The 23,933-nt window shown below is 37.0% G+C and overlaps 1 protein-coding gene across 2 annotated transcripts in view; it reads right to left on the bottom strand.

Moving 5' to 3' along the window:
• FAT1 (FAT atypical cadherin 1) overlaps window positions 1–23,636 on the bottom strand; it is a 92,843-nt gene extending 69,207 nt beyond the window's left edge. For both annotated transcript variants that reach the window (XM_088524657.1, XM_088524656.1), the window contains exon 1: window positions 20,336–23,636. In XM_088524657.1, the coding sequence (XP_088380783.1) occupies window positions 20,336–23,603 (3,268 nt within the window). In that variant the 5' untranslated portion in view covers window positions 23,604–23,636. The remainder of the gene's footprint in view (window positions 1–20,335) is intronic.
• Between the last annotated feature and the right edge of the window lie 297 nt (window positions 23,637–23,933).

Below are 23,933 nucleotides of genomic sequence, written 5' to 3' on the forward strand. Positions count from 1 at the left end.
ACACAAACTAAGAGAAATCCCTGGCCTGGAACATGGCGCTCTAAATCTGATTACAAACTTAATTAATCTAAATTCTAATAAGTTGGGCAAATCAAAAAGCTTCTTCGGCTGCTTTGAAAGCTGCTATTGCAAAACAATTCAGCTATATTTTAGGAATTTCATAAACATAGATTTTGATCAAATATGGCCCTCAATGAACAGCCAATCCAAATTAAAGAGTTAAAATTCAACAGATTAAGTTTATTACAAACAGAGGCATGCTGTACCTCAGTGACACCAGTGTGCAATCACATTAACAGAGACTTTTAGTTTGTCTTGAATTCTATCCAAATGCTAAGTCACAAAAAGTATAAAGTATGATTCCAGGTCTATATAATGTTTTCAAATAAAAATAAAATTAGGAGCACTATACATCTTAGTATATATTTCAAGTTACTACCTTAATCTCCACTACTCCAGTGGAGGCCACAAACACTTTCCAAAACGTTACTAATATCTGTGAAGTTAGGGTTTTTCATGTGCAAGGGTCCACAAAGCCTCACCTCTCAGAAGCTTGCAGTTATTCTGGTCAAATTTCCACTTTATGTTTTGCGAAACCTTAATTAGTCATTGCTAAAATATGAAAGAATATTATATTCCTTGATCAGTTGAATATGGGTTTTGGGCAAAATGTTTCTATACATAATAAGACTATCCTAATTTGGCTTCTATTTTTAAGAAACTCAGCACAGATACCATTTTCAATCTGTCATTAAAAGCTCAACGTTTGCACTATGAGAATAGACACCCCAAAAAAAGGTTTTTTCCAAAGCAGGTATTTTCCATTTCTTCAGTTAATTTTTGAAGTCTGCCCAGGTGATACTATTTCAAATAGCGGGCATTCTAACCCATCCTTCATCCCTGGGTACAAGGTAGGGAGAGTGCAGTTATTTTAACACTATCCATGTGGCACACAGGCAAATGGAAATGTTTCTCTGTCAGATTTTTTGTTCTACCTTTGCCTGTCCTGCCATGCCCCTCTCTTTCTTAAGTTATTACCTGCCACCTCATGATAAGCGTTTTACAGAACTGTATAAATAGAGAGGATATAGTGGAGCTGACAGGATAAGGAACGGAAAGGGCATCTGGAATAGGAGCAGACGCAGTGCTTGTCTGCTGCTCTGCAGTCCCCGGAGGCCTCACAGAGGAACATCCATATTCCTTCGTCCTCCTTTTCCCCTTGAGTAACTTCCAGAGACAAAATCAAATCAGGACAACTGGCAAGTGCAGTCCTGTGTTAATGCATGTTGGGTGTTTTTTTTTTGTTTGTTTTTCTTTTTTCCTCCCACTTTATGCTCCCTGTCAGATATGGCAAGAGAAAGCAAGGTGGCTTGGAAAAAAAAAATTAAAAAGCATATTTATTAGTATAGATGCCACCCACCTACCCAAGATAGAACAGACTATTACAGTTGTGACAAGAAATAGTGAAACACCTTGAAAGAGCAACCAAACACAGCTACAACCCCACATGCCACAGAGTCCTAGGAAGCAAGAGTTTTGAAATATGTAACATCCTGAATTCCCAGGACAAAATTCCTTCTTTCACTCAGGCTGCTGTGCTACTGCAGCTCATCCTCGCAGCTCTGTAGAGCACCAGTGTGTAAGGGATAACTGAACCCTGAGCCGGAAGTTCTTCTAAAACAGCATCCAACAGTAATAACAGCAAAATCTAATATTATTTGATCGGTCAAATAATAAGATCAAGCCACTTAAAATCAAAGCAAAAAAGGCAGCACAATAACCCACTGGTCTCAGTGGATTTTTTTTATACTAGGCAAACCAGCTATTCTTGTAAGCATTGAGGATTTCAAGTATGTCCTGTCACAGAGGCAAGAAACTATTCAGCACTTAAAATGTCAGTTGAAAAGACCAAAATCTCCATCCTGTGAACTCCTTGAAACAGTCTCCTACTAAAGAAGGAATGGAATGACATTCCTTTTGCAGAAGTGAAATGTCAGCTTGTCTGCTGTATAAACAGGGCAGCATGCCAAGAGAGGCACTGCACTCTAACTCCTGAAATACTAAAGACCTGCAACACGTGATGTGAGCTTTTAAAGGTGATTTACAATACCTTTTTGTACTTTTTTCTTTTTAAAGAAATAATGTTTTGATAACATAGCTGGGCTGAAAAAGTGTTAACCTTCTCATGCTTTTATCACATATGCACTTTGAACAGGAAGCATTACTTGCTCATACCTCTATAGAACAAAGTGCAACAGCCACCCAGAGAAATATGGTTTGCTCTTGAATTCCTTAGCAATTTAAGGTTTATCATTGACAACCCAAGCTACTCCTTTATCAGGCTTCTTGCATCTGATTCATAAAGCAGGTTAAACTGCACTGTTTCAGAACAGAAATAACCCTTGGTTGTAGCCCTGAAGGAAAGCTGAAAAAGTTTCAGTAACTGATGCTGGCTGATTATGTTGCAAATTAGGATTTTTCACATGCACCTCGCCTCAGAACTCTTTAGGTAATATCATGTGCCATCTGTCATCAATATAATCATTCCTTCTAATATTTACAGCTTGTCACATCTTATGTTTACGTTTTATATGTTTATTTTTATATATTTACTAAGTTTTTATACACTGGCTATATCCTGAATTTGTGTGGGTACATATTACACATGTAATGCATAATTTAAAAATCTATAAATATTTATATATAACATTTCTTCTTTAAAACTACTTAAGAAGGTACCGGAAGAAATAAACCTTCTGCTTCACAGAACTCCCAGAAAAAAATACCTTGTAAGAGTAGCTAGGGAAAAAGAATATTGAAAGAAAAAAAAAACTCAAATTAATATACTGAAATCACAAGTTCTTCTTCAGCTTTTTAAAAGGAAGGTGCACAGAAAATTAAATGCAATTTCTTTATCTGCAGCTCTTCAAAACAGAAAGCTGTACACATTTCATATTGTGCCTTGTGTACTACCAGCTGAAACATCATCTTTAGACAGGATTGTTAAATGGAAGGCAGTTCTTATTACTGTTTCAAGGACAAGTGGTTCAGTTTCCAACATATATCTAACTTGAGAATTTGAAGCAACTTATCACTAGCACCATCAGCAAGCCCATGGCATTGTACTGAATTCACACCAACAAATTCTTTAACCGGGAAATGACATTTCATTATCGAGCTGCGAGGACTTTCCAACACATATTCCCAACAAACAAACAACTCTTGTTGTCTTTCTAGACACTTCTTACTGCAGGTTCAGAGAGGTGGAAATGGAAGAAAACCGCTGTACAGCACATACAGTCTCTAGAGAACACAGAGCTTTTGAACACAGTGGAGTGCATAAAGTAGTATCATCAAGATTAGAACCAGCTAAGGATTGTAAATTTAGTTGAACAAAGCAAAACTTCAGTGATGGGTATAATTTTATTATTCCAATTCTCACCTTATTTATACGGCAAAGTTAACTCCATTGAACTGGTTGAATGTGATAAAAAATAAAGTCAAATTCTGTCTTGCACCAATACCTTTTCTAAAGGTACTGAATTTCATGACACATCACCATTTTACAAATGAAACTATTTCGGCATGTGATGTTAATACAGCAGTAGAAAAATCAGTTAGTGATTTGTGTTTCACAGTGTGACTGTGAAACAGTCACAAATGATCAGTATCCAGGTAAACCTGGCAGATCCATTTTCATAAATACATGGAAAATAAAGGTGCATTCATTGTATAACATTCTTTTGGGACAAAAACTTTGCATCCAGAGACCACTAGGCATACAGCAAAATCCAGATCTTGATATAGAAGTTAAAACACAGAGCAATTTATATCTACCCTCACTTCTGCACTATGAACAGGTGGCAGTAATTTGAATTGTGTTCAACAGTGGGAAGAGAAAGTAAGGGTCCTTGATCTCTGCTACATGCATCTTATGAGCAAGGTAAATATAAAAATTTAAAAGAAGAAAATCAGAATGGTCAAGAGCTAAAAGCATCTACTGCTTGTACCCAGCATCCAGAGAATATGCGAAGATTTGCACCATTAAAGCTCGGCTATAGACTGCTTTATAACACTGAAAAAAATAGGCTATGCAAGCTTCAGTTAAGGTTGGGCAAAGTAAAATAAATTAGGAGCCAAAAGAAAGAATTATTTATAATCAGATGCTGCAGTGTCTTGACTTTCTGTTCCTGCCACATTGTTTTCAGCACATGTAAAATTTCATAAACGAGTGAAAAGAACTGAAAACATGTAGCCTGTTTAATAATAATAAAGAGCTTCAAAATATATTCTTAAAAAAGTCTATATGAAAGGGCTTACACAGTAATTATCATGCAGTATCAGCTAATTTGGCTAAAACTTGTAATTCTGACACGGTCTTCACAGCCTGTGAACTTGCTTTCAGGAAGTGTGCGTGGGGGGAACTGCTGCAATTAGAAGATCCCTGATGGGGCTGCCTTAGATCTCAACTTATTACTTCCAGTTCAGAAAATCTTTTGGGACAAAGGCAGACAGCTCCTATTGTCAGCCTCCTTTATGGTTATTTTAATAGCTCCAGCTTACTTCTTTCAGCTAGGTTGCTTGTATGTCAGATTTCTGGACAGGCAATATTAGTGTTATACACAGGAACACTTCTATATTGCTCAAGCTTGACATAGAGAGACAGAGCTCCCCCACTGTCACCCAAGTGAATACACATTAGGGAAATGAAAAGTTAACTCTTGTAAGAATAGAAAAAGAAATACTGCAATACAAACACGTGCAATCAAGATTCTTTTGGAAGAGAGAACAAGTAAAACAAGCTTTATTATTGACATAATCAGTCTTCTGTGATTTGAGAGAAAGCATGCTGAAAGACAGGAGCGCAGTGCTGAAGCTATAGTAGCATCACAGTTGGATCACAAAACTAATAATACTGAAAATCAAACACAAACTGGATTCTGCTTTGTGCTCCTCTTACTGTATATGAGCAAGATTTGCACAATCTAATGCAATGATCCAGTTATCTGCCCTTATTCAACATGGATTCATTTCTTCAGGGAAATGCAACTGGCTTCTATATGCCAAGAACACAGTACTAAAAAACTCAAACAAGTGACTATGTTTAAGCAAAAACAGTATATGATATTATTTGCTTTACTATTTTGTTATCTTTAAATCCTGCTGCATCATGAGAGCTGCATGACTGACAATGACTCTTGCCAATTTTGAGCAATTTACAAAACTCAGAAGAAAGTGAAGGCTTCTATAGTCCTAACACTTACTGATCAATGTCAAAGCCAACAAAGCAGTTTTTAAAAAACAGAATGTCTGTGTACTTGTATGTGCATAAGAAATGCATAGGATGATTTCTATGTTCTTCTGTGTTAAGGTTACTGAAAAAAACTATATATATGTACGAACATGTATACACCTAGCTCACATGCAAAATCTTAAGAACTTTGTTTCACCTAACAATTTTTTTTTTTATCTTGACTGACAGTCTTCCTAAAGTCTTCTAAGGCACTGTTAACAAAGCGAGCGGTTGTACTACAACACTTAATTTAACTGAGAAATGAGGAGCCTCTAAAGGGGAAATTCCTTTGCAAATGGCCTTAAGAATTTTAAATATAACTGAAGTTGACAGACTACCCAGGTTTCCCTTAGGCATAAGAAGAGCCTAAAAGCAAAATAATTAGACACATGGGAAGCCAATTATGCCCCAAAGCAACATATTTAATTGTATAAAGACTGGTTTGTTGATCCAGAAGGATCTAGTTGTTTACCCCTTGTCAAACCATTAAAATAACTGGACAGTTCCGGAGGAAGTATATTCACTTTTTCTCCGTAAATGTCAAAATTTAGCAGCTGTCTTAAGTAAGTGAAATTGTTCCATACATCCCAAGAACCTTTTCCCTGCCTGCCCTGCACTTCTCTCAAATTCCCTCATGAGTTGCAAATCAAACAGTTGCAACCTACTTTATAGTACTTCCAGGAACGCAACTCACCAAAGGCTCACCAAAGAGCAGCCATACCACAGCCATGTGCGAAATCAGAGCAGATTCAGCAAAGAGTAGCCATACTATAGCCATGTGCAAAAACAATTTGGCACTCGCATACTACCCAAACGGATTTGTGTTTTGAACCACTGCAATTCTGCTTCAAACTTTCAGATCTTCACAACATTTTCAGTTGCAGAAACTGCTGCTGACAGTTCCCAGACCAACTGTGAGCAACCAGGGATGCCGATACACCGCTAAAGGCAAGGAGAATATTTCAAGTCAGGTTATTACTGCTCTTTATGGTACTGCACCAGGTAGTACACAAATACACAAATGACACTTAATTGCTGTCAACAGAGCCCCCACTTTCAAGCAGAACTGTGAGTGCAAAGAAGTACCTGTGGGTATGGGAGTGTGAGGAGAACAAAGCAAACCATGTAAATCATGAGACTAAAGCACCTGGGATCCAGTGATATCAGAACACATTTTAATCCCTGTTCTGACAAGAGTCAGTTTTACTAACCTTCAAAGTCTCCATTTATTTATTCAGACTTTACTTCTGCTCATCTATCCGGAGGGGATTCTACACTGATTAATATTTGTTATGCTAATTTTATATTGTTTTTCTTTGCATATGAATCAAAATAAACAAAAGGCCATACATAGAAATATTTCTAAACTAGTAGAAGCTTCAAGGGAAGGACATGAGTCATGAAGGCAAAGAACTTTTTTTGTGGTTAGGATTATTGTAACAAGCAAGTGAGAAACAGCCTTCATATCCAGGCACATTCTTACATGTACACTGAAGAATCAATTGTTAACATCTAAAAAGAAGAGATTTACATCTAGAACACTAAAAATTATTTTCTAGACATTAAGCATATTTGTAAGTTCTCTTGATATCTGTTAGGAGATGGTTCAATCCTTTTCATATAAATACTGGATAACACCTTGCATGGTTTTAATCAAGATTGGCTGGAAGACTGAAACAACAAAAGCCAGAAGTTAATAGCTTTAAAAATATTAGAAATCAGTAAATTTATTGCTTAATTATGAAACCTGCAAGCATTTCCATAAACTGACCACATAGTTTCACTGTTACGTATTTCTGCTAGAAACTTACTACTCCCTGCAGAAACTTTTTTCTACCTTTAGCAAAAACAGCAAAGAGAATGAACAATGTGAATAACTCTACACCAAAGACCAAGTCATGATAAATATAGACCAACTCTGTCTACACTAATGTTTCCAATGATGCTATAAGTAATTAGTAAACCATTTAAGCACAAAACTCAATGTGCTCCTAAACCCATGAAGATTACAGATTTTCCTTACAAAAAATCAGAATTAACTGATCCCTTGAGACAACAACAACTAATGTTAGTAAAACTAATATTTTGCTAACATTATTTTTGAAGTTTATCACCTCCTTATCTGTCGCAAACGCATTTCTGAAGTAAGGCATGGTTCCATTTCAACTCATTTGACCTTTTAATTGCTTCTTTTTATTATCTTCCTCTGTATAGGTAGAGAGTCAATCCAGAATTTCGCTACTAAAGCATGCAGTCTGACTATTTTAAAGAAAGCAAAAAAGTAACTGAAAAGTCCATCTTCCAAGATATTTCTTAATATTTGCAAGGACAGTTCTCAATCTAAGGCCTCTTTTAAGGAACTGTGTAGGACTGGTGTGAAACAGAAGAGCTGAACAGTTGAGAATGTTGCTGCTTTCCAAGAAGGTGCACTTCCTCCATACACATACACAAACTAATAACGAGCATTTTTAGCATGTTTTCATTTCTTCTTACAAATTTTCACTTTAAAATGTTCTAGACAAACCCAGAAAACCCAAAGTATAGCTAGTAGTACAGACAGAAATACACATGTGTGACAAGTATATTTAAAGGAGAAGGAGGTAATTTTTCCACTTCTAAATAACTTGCTGAAACTGGTTCTGCAATACCCAAACTACTTTCAGCAGTGAACTATGATAGCAGACTTCTTTATGCAAAGGCATATAGCCATCTTCCATCCCCCTCCAAAGTAATTAACATTCCTTGCACAAGCAGCTGGACATTTGTTAATCATTAACCATTCGTGTAATAAAAATCAGGGAGGGAAACTCTGTCAGCCATTCTTCACAACGGAACACAAAGATCTTTAAAAGAGTTAATGAAAATAGTTTAGTGACTGGAGCAAAATTATTTTCAGTAACCAAAAAAATTGTATTCTCAAAACATGTTCAATATTTTGCTGACAATACCTGTCATTGTGACTCTAATGCTTTCCAGGTCCAAACCTGAGTAATTAATTGAGGAATTTATCAAAAAAAAAAAAAAAAAGAAAGAAACAGACTTCAATGAAAACAGAAAAAGTCTTTACGAAGATAAACTGTGACCACTGTTAATCTCCCAAGTAAGTAAAGCAATGCATATAACCAGAATCGCAACACCAAATATAATAGAGGCATAACCAATGCACACATTCCAATCTTATCTAGAATCACTTTGATTCATTTTGCCTTGCTTTCATTACAGGAAGGGCACAGCAAGGGCATTCCTCTCGGATCAAACAGAAAATTCCACAGACAGAAGTTTCCACATGTCTGATTCATTGCAGATTAAATCCTTATCATTAGACAGCAATCTCTAAGTTTCATAGAGACAGGATATACCCTCTCCTGGTAAATCTACAGACAAAGAATCTGGGGCAAAAAATACTGTGGAATGGAGATGCATTTCCATTGAAAGAGCTATGCAAGTCATCCTCACAGCTTTGGAGAAATGGAGGGGACAAGGTATTAATGTAAAAATCACACACATATTCCACTCATCCACTCATACATTCCAGCATAAGCTTCCTGATATTGCCAGCCTTTTGAGCCAAACTACCAAGGACTCCCTCTGGGCATAAATGCAACTGGAATCATAGGTGAAATACTCGAAGAGATGTTCATAGTAATTCCTTGCACATTGGCTTACCAAATTCTTCACTTCTTTAATCACATGATGGTAACAGTTCTATATTGCCAAAATTAACCAGTACTCACAATAACCAGTAACACTAAAAATCAGGAGACTATTCTGGTTACCAACATCTAATCCTGAAAAACAGTGTGAGATACAAAAAAGCAGTTTATGATTTCAAAACCTAAATCTACAGATTTTTATTTCTAGTGTAGGACTTTTTTATATGCATATGAATAAATAAATATGTAAAATAAAATTACCTTTCCTATAGGCCCTTAAAAGCTTGATTTAGAAAACACATATTTTTTGAACTCGACCCTGCCAGGGAGGTTTATTCTAAGTAAGAGCCTGCAAGACTGCGCCTTAAAACTACTGGATTTTCTGTGCAATCTTACAGAACTCTTAACACAAAGTCTGAATCTTCACTACTGGTAGATCAAGACAATTGGTCAGCAATGTGCTCTTTAATGCCTACCAAAGTTATACTACTCTTTACAAGAAAGATGATTGAGTCATGCTTTTTCAGATATGTAATTTAAAAATGAAACAGGAGTAGCTATCAGAACACAAGGTGGCGGGGAGAAAAAAAAAAAAAAAAAAAAAACACACAACTTCCTTTCTGACTAGGAAAATTGTCCATAACAGTCCTATTGCTAGATTCTTTGACCACTTCTGATTTCCCAAAAATCAATGTTTGGTGACACACTGGAAACTGACACACAAACTATAGTTTCAGCAAGGCCAAAAGTGATTTTAATTCCAAGTTCTAAAGCTGCAACTATTGCATGTTATAAACTGGAAATTTGCCAAATACTCCTGTAGGTTTGCCCTTTGTTAAACACATCCAAATGCTATATGATTAAAGTTTAAAATCTTCAAAGAAAAGAATAAACATTACGTAATCATTTTCAAACTCTCCTCCTTTGACCTTTATATGTACTTCAAAAGCCAAGCAGATGCTTAGTAGGAAATAAATCCCCAAACTCAACAGATGTACCAACAGCGATATAGCAAGATGCACCTTCCATAGCTTTTGGCAATCTTTCCCTTTTATTATTCCTCTGCTCACAAGAGCTTTTCAAGTCAAAGAAAGGCCTAAACAAGTTAATAGGCCCTTAATATGTGCTCTGCTGCCTGAATTGATTGCTGTTTATAAGGTAATCTTTGAGACCGCATGTGGCTCAGCCTCAGTTTATCTCCTACAGAGAGACAGCCCCTAGGCAGCTCTGTTTTCATCAGACCAAGTTGTAAACCCAATCAACACCTTTCACAACAAAACAATCCCTTACTTTTAGCACCAGGGAACCCAAGATTGTATGGAATCTCTATTTGCCAGCTAAGGTGATGCTTTAGGCAGCAGAATACCCAAGAAAATTCTAAAACTACTTTGGAAGATGCCCCTGCCAACAGCAAATCAGAGATGATCACACTAGGCTAAAACTAATTCAAAGACTAATATGTCAAAAGACAAGTTAACAAATCAGTAGCACTTTGTGAATTACCACCATCATGAACTGCACAAAGTTGCTCTTAGCTTAAGACAAAGAGGTAACTAACTAGCTCCAGACAGGAGAGGATCTTGGTCACCTCGGGCACCTATTCCAGGCCTCCTTAACATCAGCCAAGCTGAACCTCAACTTTAGCTCCAAATGCCCACCTTAGATCTAGCAATTTTGGCCCAAGTGAATACAAAACTAAACATAACCAGACTGCCAAAAGCTAGAATCATTCCAGAAGTTAATCCAGTGGCTCTTTAAAATTCAAATCTTACTTTGAACACAATAGTTAGACCCTCTCTAGGCACTTTAGAGCAAAGCAGCTGCAAGTCAAGCCAGGGTGACCCCTGACAGGGTCAGTCTCAAGTTATCCCTTCCTAACGGGAATATTTCTGTGCACAAGACAAAACGCGGGGTTCAGGCAGCCAGGCCATTGGTACCAGCACTAAATCAACCTTCCTCATCTGCAAAGTGAGGGATCTCCTAGGACAAAGGTTTCTGGGTTGCTTTGTGCACTGCAGTGTATTTAGGACTCAATTGCATTTTAGTCCATAGAGGTGCTCTGACTCTTACTTCTTTGTGCAGACACATATTCTGCTGACCCAGTTCTATTCATCTGCAAAGAAAAATTACATTTCCTCCTAAGACTACAAGGAATCTAAAAATATGACAAAGTTATTCTCTAGCAAACTACTGTTAGAGCTGTTTGTATTGCCTAGTAAGAGAACACCCATGTACCAAATGGCACATTTTAAAAACCATAACAAATTGGTGGAAAATATAATTTAGTTGCATGAAATTTTAAGTAAATGTTTTTAAAATTCAAATTATTTTTCAATTTAGGCACAGCGAAAGCATACAAATGTCTTTAACATAACTATTTTTCTTTGCACAATAGTGCAAGTTTGGCAGAATGCTACCAAAGAAAATCACTGTAAAAACAAAATGAAACCATACAGATCTTTCTCGGTATAACCTTCAACTTTCAACATCACACTGATCACACTGAAACACACTGGCAATTATTACCTCAAGAGCAAAAAATGAGATAATACTCTATTTTTAAAAAAGTCACAACAAGGTTTTAACCAACAGGCCCGAATATATCTTTAAGGATACCAACACACAAAACAGAGACATTTCTTTCTTTCATCTGGCAGGCTAAACCAGAATTTGATCTCTGCTTCATTCACTGCATGCCTAACTACCACTGAGAAAATAGTATGGAAAATACATCATCAAAACGTGGACTAAAAGCCTTAAGAGACAGGTTGTCATTTCTGAGTGGGTATGGCAAATTGAAATTCACTGTCACTAGAAAACTTTAAATTTGTTAAGGACAGCCCCACAAAGGATTCACAAGACTGCCAGGGAGAGCTGACATGGGTAGAGCTTGTCCCCAAGTTGCATCAATTCAAGTTGTGCTCATGCTGCTCTGTTTCTCAATTCAGTTTCAAATGCAGAAAAAGACCTACACACTTCCAAATCACAGCATAAAATAAGGATGCCACTAAAAAAAGAACATTAAACACATAACCTGCATTAAAATATCTTTCCAGAACAGGCAACCACCAAATTTGTCTTTGCCTTTTTTTTTCCCCTTCGAAAATACTGTATTATTTTTGGTAAACCCTCTTCACATGAAAAGTTAAGAGTTACTATTTCTGTATCTCTGACCCAAACTACTTCCTTTTTCCAGAACAAAAACAGCTGTTTCTTTTTTCATCTAGCAATAGAGAGATCATACATAAACCAATATTTTATGAATATGTATGTTTCCAATATTTCTCAAAAATAAAATCTGCACACTTTCTTTTCCAAAGAAAGAAAGAATGAGTTTAATAGTTTGTGCTTTATAAGTACAATAACAATTATACAAAACCTGGGATCTTCGAGGCAATTCTGCCAGCTTCTTTCCCAGATGTCAGCATGGCAACTGACTGACCAATTCCAAATTTCAAGGAATAATCTGCATAAATCCTTTGATTAAGAAAATCTTTCTGCCTACTAGAATTTCACTCAATTCTCCATTGTCCATTTACAGAGTAAGGTTTTTGGCTCCCTTAACTGCTAATTGAAGTGCTGAAGCAGCCCCTTATTTAAAAGATTAACCTTCCAAATACATTAACATTTCTGGGCCTAAGAACTTTAAGTTAGAGGTTATAGAACCCTGTAATCATTCTACAAGTTATTTAACAAACCACAACAGCAATAACCTTAAAAATTCTAACTCTGGCACTTTTATACCTCAGTCACTGAAGGGAGTTAAGCTCCCACAGCTACACGGGCAAATCAATTAACTCAGGTACTACTAACAATGTAATGGGGCAGTACAGAATTCAGTGTGAGGTGAAAAACTTTCAGAGAAGCTACTTAGATATTCAAGAGATTAGTCTGTGTTCTGAGCTCCACTAACATCAGCACCCAAACTAGGCAGCATAAAAATTTTATGTGCAAAAAGCAGCAATCCCTTAGTATCGAACACGAACACCTTCCAATTGAGCTGTCCTTTCAAAAAGGGTGGAAAGCACTGCCATGCTTTACAGTAACAGAACATTATGAGAAAATCCTCATGGGAAAAGCTCTTTATCCAGCTCATTTATGGAACTTTAACATCAGAACCATTGTGTCACTCACTATTACTTAACAGAAGCTAAACAGGAATTTTCACAAGTTTTTTAACTGAATGTTCAACCTTAGAGACCTCATCATTGCCTATAATGCCAAACTCACCAAGAATATATTGTTTTTTACCTATGGCTTTGATAAAAACATACTTCCAATTTGCATAGCAATAAACTGGAAATTAGCAAGTCTTGTGGTTTGCTGGTTAAAAATAAATAAATAACTTGAAGGAAACTAAGTTCTCATATATCCTGGTGTTTGTAAGTTATACAAAAGGGCTAACAGACTAAAATGCATAAGGTGAAACTTCAACATGAGTCATTCACTAAAACGATTTAAGCATTCTTACAAACCTGAGACTTAATTACAGTGAACTTAAAAACACAAATCATACTGGTCTCAGTTTTGATTAAAAATGTCTCTCCTACTTCCAAGTGGCTATGGCTCTATCAGTATGACAAACGGGGAGGGGAAGCATTTCCAGGCATTGCAACTTTATTCTCCACATTGTCAGGCTTTTGGCCTGAGCCAACTCTCACTCCCCGCAAAAGGCTGGGGAGAGGGAGATCTCACACTTCAGAGATGGACTGCAGCTGATACCTCTACCAGCTGGCAACCTGGATGCAGCCACCCTGATGTAAAGGCAAGTTTGATGGGACAGATGCAATGCAGGCCCTTTGCTTCTGTGCCACGTAATATGTGGGTTTAATAGACATCAAATAGGACTCAGGGCTGTGCTCCACTGATGATCCTATTATTTGATCTTTGCTAATATCTGTCTTCCTTAGGAAAACTCAGCAACAGTGAGTGGCGGAATGATAAGAACAACTCAATCAAAAGCCAAAGAAAACTGAAGATGCAGAACTTAATGTCGCCCTCTTTGTACAAGTGTAAATTGTATCCTACATTTTTTTATTAATGCAATTACAAGAACTCTGCAGAAGATAATGTTACCATGCTTATTATAAGCTAACAATGTTCTGTACATTTTAGGAGTATAATTCAGTACTTAGAGCAGTGTGGTTACAAATCTTATTCATTCTCCCTAATGAATTACTGTCTTCCCTGCTGGAAACAGTTCTGGAAATAATAAAAGTAGTGTCTCATAGGCATTAAGCTTTATTGATGATACTTTATACACCCAGAGATAGTGCAATAAAATGAATTTTCCTCCACACACCCCCCATTAATATCTTTTTACTTTCTCCTTTAACATTCTTTATTGAAACAAATCATCTTTCTTTATTGTGTTAGCAAGGTCATACTTGAAAATTACGCATTTCCAAGGAAAGACTATATATAAGAAATATGAATCCCCCAATGGTTACCGAATACTTACAAACCACATCTAACCCAAGAACTCTCACACAGAAAATAATTAGAGATTGCTAAAATATTCAGAATGAAGTATCATGAGTTTGTCCTGCTCTTATTCTTTCTTACAATACTGGAGACAGGGTAGGTGGCCCTTGTTCCAATCAAACACAGTCATAGTCCTCTTCACTCGGCAAATTAAATTAGTCAACCTTAAACTTGTCTGTTATTACTAGAGGAAAAACACTGTTATACTATAATACTAATGCATAATAATTTACACTACGGTAACTGAAAGACCGGAAAGATTTCTAGTAACAAATAATTAAATTATGGGATTAAGCACCACTAACAAGATTATCATGCACAAGATTAAAACTGTCACATCACACTCAAAACTTCTGGAACTAGGTTATGCTCTGGGAAATATCTGTGGCTGTAGAAATTTAGAAGACACGTGCTCGTAGCCTTGGAAGTTGAACTAGCTCTGAAGTTTCTGATAAAAGTGTTTTTATAAGACTCATTATGGCTTATTAAAAGAGTTTAACTTAATTTTGTCAGGAGATATGAATGTTTATAGAGTTTATATGAAAAACCCTGGATCTGTAAAAACAAAGGTTCCCAATTTTAGGGCTGTAGTACAAAACTGTGAAGACACTAAACAAAGACAGGAAATTAGTGCCTCTTGAAACTTCCTTGGTTTCAGAACTGGAACCCCAAAGCAGCAGCTTCCAGAACAGGCTTCCGGCTTCCATAAACACTCCAATGAGACCTTTCTTAAGCTAAATATCCCAGCGCTTCTATAATCCCTAAGTCTGGTAGCTCTCTCCCTCAGCTAGCTAAGTTTTTTTGGTTTTGGCTTCTCAAAAAGTGCTCCATGTGCTGGTGCTCCTATGCTATTACATTACATACAACCTAGCGGGTGATACTGAATGGCTCTGTTCATTCACACAAGTGGAAAAGGCACTGGGATTTCTTCCTAAAACCATTTTTACATACTGGATCATCCATACCTAAATTCACCTTTTGAGGAGTATAACTACTTACTGGAAACACTCTATCCTTATATTTGACAGCCAATTCCTTGAATAGGAAGATATTTTCCTTTTTCTTTCTTGCCTGCTGGGATGCGAATTGGGACACGGAATGAAGAGGTTTTAGTTCTGCTCTAACCCCATATAGCTTCTGCTTTAGGTTCTCCTCCAGCAATTGCCTTGATCACTCCTTAGGGCTTTTCTAAACAGCAGTAGCAGCATAGAATTGACATGATTTATGACACTTTTATTGCTTAGTGCTAATGGGATTTAGATGGTGCATGTGTTCCTTGCAACACACTGGGGTCTGTATCAATGCAATGCATTCTATTATTAATACAACCCAATCTGTTGAACTCCTCATCAAATTCTTTGGGAAAATACTTTACAGCTGCTTTAATAGACAATTCATACAACCAGCTGATCATCTCAAATTGCAGATTCCATTCCAATCTAAATCATATACAAAATACTTTCTGAACTTAAAAGTTCTCCTGAACACGCACAGGTAAAGGACAAACAACTAAATTGCTTTGTTGTATAGATTCACTACACGTAAATTTCTTCCTAATCTAACATTTTATTCTCAGTTATACTATACCCTGAGTCTTCATCTGTTATGTAATTTTCTCTGTGTGTTAACAGTCACAACACATTGTTATTCTTCTGAATCATCATGTTCAACTCTTTATTCTTCACTTGCTGTTCGTTACTGTATTTTCCCCTATTTCTTTAGAATGTCCAGAGATGGTAACTCCCTCAAGGGCATCTGGGAACATTAAAATAACCTGGGTATTATTCCTCACCCAGGGTTAGGATAACAAACAATTCATGTAACAGAGGTATTAAAAGTGAAATTTATGTTGATTTTTACTGGCTTTTGCTTGAAAAGTCATTATTAATCTCTTTCCACAGCTAGGCTCTTCCCTACAAGGACTGTGGGACATGGAAGGAAGCAGTCAGCATGCCTAGGAGCAACTACTGAAAAGAAGCAGAGCAGCTGCCTAGGGGCCCTAAGGTTATGCAGGTCTTTGAGGCAGTCTTAACTTCAATAAAGCACAAAAGCACGAGGGCGAGAGAGTCGCATCTTGAGTTCTCCTAAGCAGCTGCAAAAGTGTGGTGCTGATCAGAAACAGCAGCCAATGCTACCGAACTGTTACACATTATTACCAAGAAAAGCCTGGAAGAACCAGGCTCAAAAGAAGTCTTATTAGTCACTTAACACCTACACTTACTCTTCTCATGACAAAAGGTTCAAAAACTTAATTAACAATCCTAACACCACAAAAAAAAAAAAAAAAAAAAAAGAGAGAGAGAGAGAGAATGCTGATGAAGTAAGCTTAACTGCATCTGATATTTCCTACCATAAAAGCATTATTTTTTATTAGAACAGAATTAATAAACCATGTATTGGATAACTAGACGCAAACACAGTAACAGCATATGAACATGCAGTATGCGATAGCACTCATAACATTGTGCCCACACAGTCTCTTGCATGGAATGATTACAAGCCAGCAAACTGCACTGACAAACACAAAACTGAGTTTATACTTCACTATTTTGGTCTTGGATTTCGTAAAAATCCATACTTTTGCTAAAATCAAAGTGAAACCTATTAAAATACTGCTGTGGTGAGCTTAAAAGTGGTTACAGAACTTCCAGTTTCAACAACAGGTATGCACATACAGTAACTATGCTATATCAATTAAACTAAGAGGATAATAACCTTCAAACAGAATTTGCTGCGGAGAAACTGCTCCTCCCCATCTGCCCCCAGATTTAAACCAACTCAGCTACTCTACAATGATCATCTGACCATGCTCTAAAAGTAGCTTTGAGGAAGAGAGAATGCTTTGAAAAGCATCGAAATGCATATTCTACTCCTAGTTACCTGTACAAACGCATATGCTGTATATGGAAATAAAATTTTCTATAGCCCCGATTTGATCTATCATTTTTTACATCTACAGAAGTTATGGCTTCCAGGGTTGTAAAGAATGAACTCCAGCAACACTTGAAACTTGCCCAATATAATCTCTCACTTTAAGTTGTCTGTGCAGATAGAACTAAGTTTTATTCACCCCTCATTATAATAATGACCGTCTGTCCCACTTTAAATTTCCCAGAGTCAAGCTACAAAACTGACCCATAAACTAGACTAACACAATATATACAGGAAAACTGGAAGAGTTTTCCTCCTTCCTCACCTCTAAAGTGGCAATGAAAATAGGAAACACTGTGGATGCTCTTTGGCCATACAAAAACTCCTGCAACATGCCATTTGGCTCAGTGCCATCTCTCTAAAAACATTAACAGATTAGGAGAAAGGCAGAAGAAATGAGTCAAGTACTCAGTTCTGACCACCTTCCTTGTCTTCCAGTTATTATTAGTTTATAAAATGGAGATGGCAACTATATGGTAGCCAGAAATGCGCTTAGCCTCAAAATAATCTCCTCTACTACTATTTATTTACTTTGGTCATGCTTTTGGCCTCTATAACTTCCTGAGGAAGTGAGTTCCATGATTTTATTTTGCTGCGTGTGAAAGAAGACTTCCTTTTAGATCAGCTACCTGTTAACTGCATATATTGTTATAAGCAGGAAGTAAATTTCTTGTTCTTCTTTTGAAAATTCCAGATTAGAGGTACAAACGTCAAATACTTGTATAGTTTCCTACATTCGGAAAGATTTAAACAAATGAACAAAACTAAACAGAAACAACAACAAAACACAAAAACCAGACAGCTAACCAAAATTCCATGCAAGGAACTATTTGATGTTTAAGTCATCACCAATCATACAGTTCTGATACAAATATAATTTTTATCCTCGATTTCAAACAAGCAAGAGACAAAAGGGTTCCTTTCAGTCACTGAATAGCTAAGTATTGACTCCAAATAACTTTCTAAATCCTGTTTATCCATATTGAATCAGGAAGAGTAGAATGATGTTCTCAAGGGCAACAAGACATCTAGCTCAAGGGTTTGAGGCAGAAGATCCCTCTAGCAACTTTTCTAGCGTGCTTTCTTTGCTAATTATCAGTCCACTCCCTGTGTAAAGGCCAGTCTGTTTTAAAAGAAAATGACAAGTATTCAGATACTGAAGTATAAAGAGTGCTTCCTGACTAACACTGAGGGCTTTATATCAAAAAGATCCAAGAGAGTTTTGTTTATTAAACCTCTGTTACATTTTGGATACATTTCAAGCTTGTAGAAACACTCTGTTATTTCTTCAGCCTCCTTTTTAGGCTAAAATTTGGAGGAAATACACACACATATCCAAACGCACAAATTCACATATTTTTTCTCTACCTCAGTGCCTTAAATGAAATCTGTCCACTAAGATTAAAAGCAAGCAACCCTTTTCCCCTCACCAAGTCCTTCTATTTTCATCACTGAAGAACAGCACACACAAGATACCAGATGTGAATATAAACAGGGACAATGCTTTCACTTACTGAAATTAATGAATTATTGCCCCAGACAAAAATAAGTAAATAAAACCTTTCTTTTCCCCCCAGATTGTGTCACTTTGCTATTTAAACTTGGCAGATTAAAAGGGATTTAATGAAATTCACATACATTCTTCAGGAAAGAAAACTATCCTCATGCCAAAAGAGTAAAGATGGAACATATGTAGACAGCTGATTCTGCCACAGTAGTAGTATCACAAAAATGAACATATGCGGGTAGTTAATGCATATGTAGACATACATATACATATTGGTGTCAAAAAAAAGACATTTCATTCTTTCATTATCTATTACTCGAACAGCAAAACGGCAAAATCATGCTCATTCTGTAGAACGACAAAACACTTTGACAGTGTTTTATCCTGTATTGAAATGCACAAAAAGGTTGAATACAGCCACATCAAAAGACAGGCATAACAATACACAAATCAATGTCTGTACAATACCAAAAACTAGAGGAGAAACCCCGAAATCTTTGAAGGAACTTGATTCTCCATTTTCAGAAAGCCTGCTCCATACCAGGAGCTTAACGGTGCTTTGTTAAAAGCAAAGCTAAAAGAAGCTCTAGAAGGCTCTTTAAACATAGCCTATGTAATTTAATAATTGACTTTCTATAAAACAAAAGTATTTTAAGTAAGTTTATTCTAGAAGAAAAAAAATTGCAAGTCATAGTTTTGAAAAGTAAATTTTGAAAAGTGACTTTGTTAAGTCTGTATTACCCATGTTCACACTTACTACTTATGTAAAACGCATGGAATGATTACTGGATGAGTCAGACAAGACAGCAATTTTTTTTACTTCTAATTACAAGTTATTTCCTGTAAAACAGCAATCCGTTACGAGTTTATTATCTAAATACATAGAACCCACAGCAGAATTCTGCACAAGTTATTTAAAGGCGCATTTAAAAGTTTCAACGATGCTTTGTTTGACAGGAACCTTTCCGTGAAGAAGGCAAGGCTTATCATAAAAGTGGGCACTTACTAGAGTTTTAAAACACAGCTATCAAAACCAGAAAGTATGGCAATATCAGACACATGCTTATTTCTAGTAAATGAAGCAACAATGTAGTTTAAGATTAAAAAGCATGAAAATCCCAGAACTGAATCCTTGGTGGGAGAGCAGTCTATTCCCTTAACTCCACCCTCCCAATATCCACAAAACAACACTGCCCATATGAGACAAACCTTCACCTAACAGAACTCCTCTTCGATGGAATGGTAAAATACAAGAATTACTTTGGATACAAATGAGAACAATGGAAGAAAAGTGCCTCTCAAGTCTGTGTGTGTTCATACACGTGTGCACAGTTTTGTTAAAGACTTATATATATCACTCATGACTTGTTTGGTCCTAACTTAAGTATCTCAGCTGGGAAAATATAGCCCTTCTTATCTCTTTTGTTTTTAATGTGTTATTCAATTTAGAACAAAAAGTCAACTTACCTTTTTCTTCATCTATTCGGAAAACTCCTAAACCAGATCCATCTCTGATGGAATATCTAATCTCCCCATCTCGTCCCATGTCCTCATCATAAGCAGCTACTGTCATTACTGATGAACCAACAGGAGCATCTTCTTTTATAAAGCCTTTATCTGCGAAGATAGAGAACCGTGGAGGGTGCAAATTTTCATTTACATCAACTACTTCAACCTCAACGTAACACGTAGAGGACAAAGAAATGGGTTTTCCTTTGTCTTTGGCCCGCACAGTCAGATTATAAAGCTGTTTCTTTTCATAATCCAGTCTTTGCACAATACGTATTGCTCCACTTATTTTATCAACATCAAAGGTACCATCTCCACTGTCCAGAAGGCTGTATCGTACTTGACTTGACTGGCCTAAATCAGGATCGTAGGCTTCTAGCCATGTAATAATGGTTCCCTCAGGAAGATCTTCTCGAATTTTCACATGATAATTTGAGGGAATAAATTTAGGGGGATTGTCGTTAACATCTTCTACAGATACTTTCAAAATAACTGTTGAAAATAATTGAGGTTCTTCAGTAGCCTGGTCCCTAGCCTCTATTTTCAGGAAATACACATGCTGTTCTTCACGATCCAAAGCCCCTACAACTTTCACAACTCCTGTAAGAGCATTAATAGTAAACTTGTCTGTATCTGTAAGAAGAGAGTATTTCACTTCTCCATTAGATCCCATATCTTTATCAGTGGCTTCGACTTGAATAATTTCACTGTCTAGCTCTTTGTTTTCACGCACTTCAACAAAATAGCTGTCTTGTAGGAACTCCGGTGGGTTGTCATTAGCGTCCAAAATTCTTATATCTAAAAGATGCCAGGCAGACTTCTGTGGTATTCCAAGATCATAGACCGTAACATTCAAAGTATATTTATCTTTTACTTCTCGGTCGAGGGGAGATAAAATTTTCAGCATTCCCTTCTCCATATCAACAGTAAAACTGCTATCGTCGTTACCTCCAGAGATAACGTACACTAGCTTTCCATTGAAGCCAGTGTCAAGATCGGTGGCATTCATGAGTATTACGCTGGAGCCCACAGGCAGGTCTTCTCTTACCTCAATGCTACTGGGGAGAGCACTTCTAAACTGAGGTGCATGCAGATTCACAGAGTGAGTATCAAAGAAAACATCCTCAACTTCTCCACGACTGTGCAATTTATTTGCTTGTAAGAGTTTCTCTGCCAGCATTTTGGCAACACCAGTTTCTTCACACTGCAAGCTGACTGGTTTGCGACTGGCAGCTACAGTTATGTTGATATACAATGGTTTTGCAAAGTTCTCTCCATCTGTGGCTGTAATTTTCAAGCTGTGGAAAGACATTTTAGCACCTAGGCCTTCTATTAGTGACTGCTTGAGTGAAAGTACCCCAGAATTTGGATTTAAGCTAAATAAATCCAGTTCATTTCCAGATTCAATTTGGTATCTCACCAACTGGAGCTCATCAGCATCAATAGCAGATACAGTAGTTATTTGTTCTCCAACACCAAGATCCCTGGGAATTGTTCCCTCACAATTGATTTTCTCAAACAATGGTATATTGTCATTCAAATTATTTAAGATAATAGTTACAGGAACTTCAACTTCTCGACGATATGGTATACCCCAATCAGAAGCACGGATCCTTAAATGGTAAACCCTCGGCATCAATTCATAATCCAAGTCTTCTGAAGTACTAATAATCCCGTTGAAATGGTTAATCACAAACGGCAAAGGATTTAGATTTGCAATGCTATAGGTCACATAGCCATTCTCCCCTTCATCAGGATCTTTTGCACTTACTCTCATGACACTAGTACCTATTGGCACGTTTTCATCAAAGGAGGCTTTATAGGATGTCTGGGTAAATTCAGGAGGATTGCTGTTCATGCCTAGTACCTTAATAAATACTTTTGCAGAGGCTCTTCTGTCACTTGTCACAACTTCAAGTTCAAAACGGGATGAATATTGTGCTTTTATTGGCTCTAGCGTGGTAATAAGGCCAGTACGAGGGTTTAAGTTGAATCTTACTTTGCCCGGTGTATTTTTAAAGACATATTTCAAATGTGGGTAACTAGGTAGAGCTTTTACCATTATCACAGGTGTGCCTGGAGGGGCAAATTCACTTATTTCAGCTCTATACACTTCTTTTTCGAATCTGACCGGACCTGACTTAAACTGTGGTGAGGTTACATGAATAACTTTTACAGACGAAAACTGTGGGGGGTTCCCTTTATCTTTAGCTTGAAGGGTAAGGTTGTATCCGAACGGGTGGCTCTCCCAGTCAATGTGACCAACGGCTTTGATTCTGTATTCTTTACCTCCTGGAACAGACCTCACTGTTTTGAACTGCTGAAGTGGATCACCAGCAACAATACTTAATGATGCTATTTCTCCATTTGAACCCTGATCATTGTCCTCCACATTTACAATTGCGTAAGTTGGATCCTTGTCCAGTTCTGACGGAGCCAGCGTAACAGCTGTAATTACTGGGGCATATTCGTTTGCTTGCTCTACGTGGACAGTAAGCTTTGCCATACTGCTGATGCCACTGCTACCATACAGCTTCATTCCACGGTCCACTGCAAGAATTTCCATCTCATAACGCTTAGTGTCCGAGTAGTCAAGTCTACCAGTCAAAACTACAACACCACTAGTTGGATGTATAGCAAACATATCCGTTCTTTCTTTAAAGCTATAGTAGAACTCTCCATTTGTCCCTATATCTGCATCAGTTGCACTGACTCTTGCAATGCTTGTCCTTATTGCTGTATTTTCAGGCAAAGACACACTGTAAGATGTTGGAGAAAACAAAGGCCGTAAGTCATTTGTATCCAGTACCTGCACCCTGACCTTTGTGCGCGTTTCAGCATTTGTGTTTTTTTCAACTGCTTTAACAGTCAGCATGTAATGGTCTTTTACCTCTCTGTTAAGTATAGCTGTGTTTCCTCCCTTGGTCCGTATTCTCAAAAAGCAAAAGTTACCAAGAACATACTCTTCAGCTTTGAACAAGTTCTCAGTATCACCAGAAACAATTTTGTATCTTAGATCCCACAGTGGATTTGTAATGTAGATACCCATTTTCACTGGATGTCCAACATAAGTCTTGGCTGCAGAATTCTCATACACAGTGGCATTGTACTGTACTTGTGTAAACTGCATTGGTGGAGCATGATGTGGCCTTTGATTTGCTTCACAGTTTCCAAAATGCTGCACCAGCAGCATCAGCAGCAAAATCATAGTCAAGTGTCTTCCCATGGCAGCAATTACAAAAAACACCTGAAACAAGAGAAAGAAGTGTTAGCATTACTGACCCTTCAAATATCATTCAAATAACCTTGATGCCTGCTTTAGAGTTCATGTTTGCAAGAAATCTAAAAGTAAAATATCTTCGATATAACCTTTTTTTCCCCCAGAAAGTTCCAGCGTTATTTAAAGGATTTAGAAAGCAATAAATGACAATTAAAAACAAAAAGAATATTAGTACTTTTGAATACACTGTATTCTCTCCGGCCACAACTACCTCTATAAGAGGAATGGATGGCCATGCACATCATAATAAATATTCTTCTCAAGCATCACTAGTTT

Source organism: Tinamus guttatus, unplaced genomic scaffold (genome assembly GCF_059628265.1).
Source record: "Tinamus guttatus ecotype Peru unplaced genomic scaffold, ASM5962826v1 Tinamus_guttatus_pri_ptg000213l, whole genome shotgun sequence".
Lineage (NCBI taxonomy): Eukaryota > Metazoa > Chordata > Aves > Tinamiformes > Tinamidae > Tinamus > Tinamus guttatus.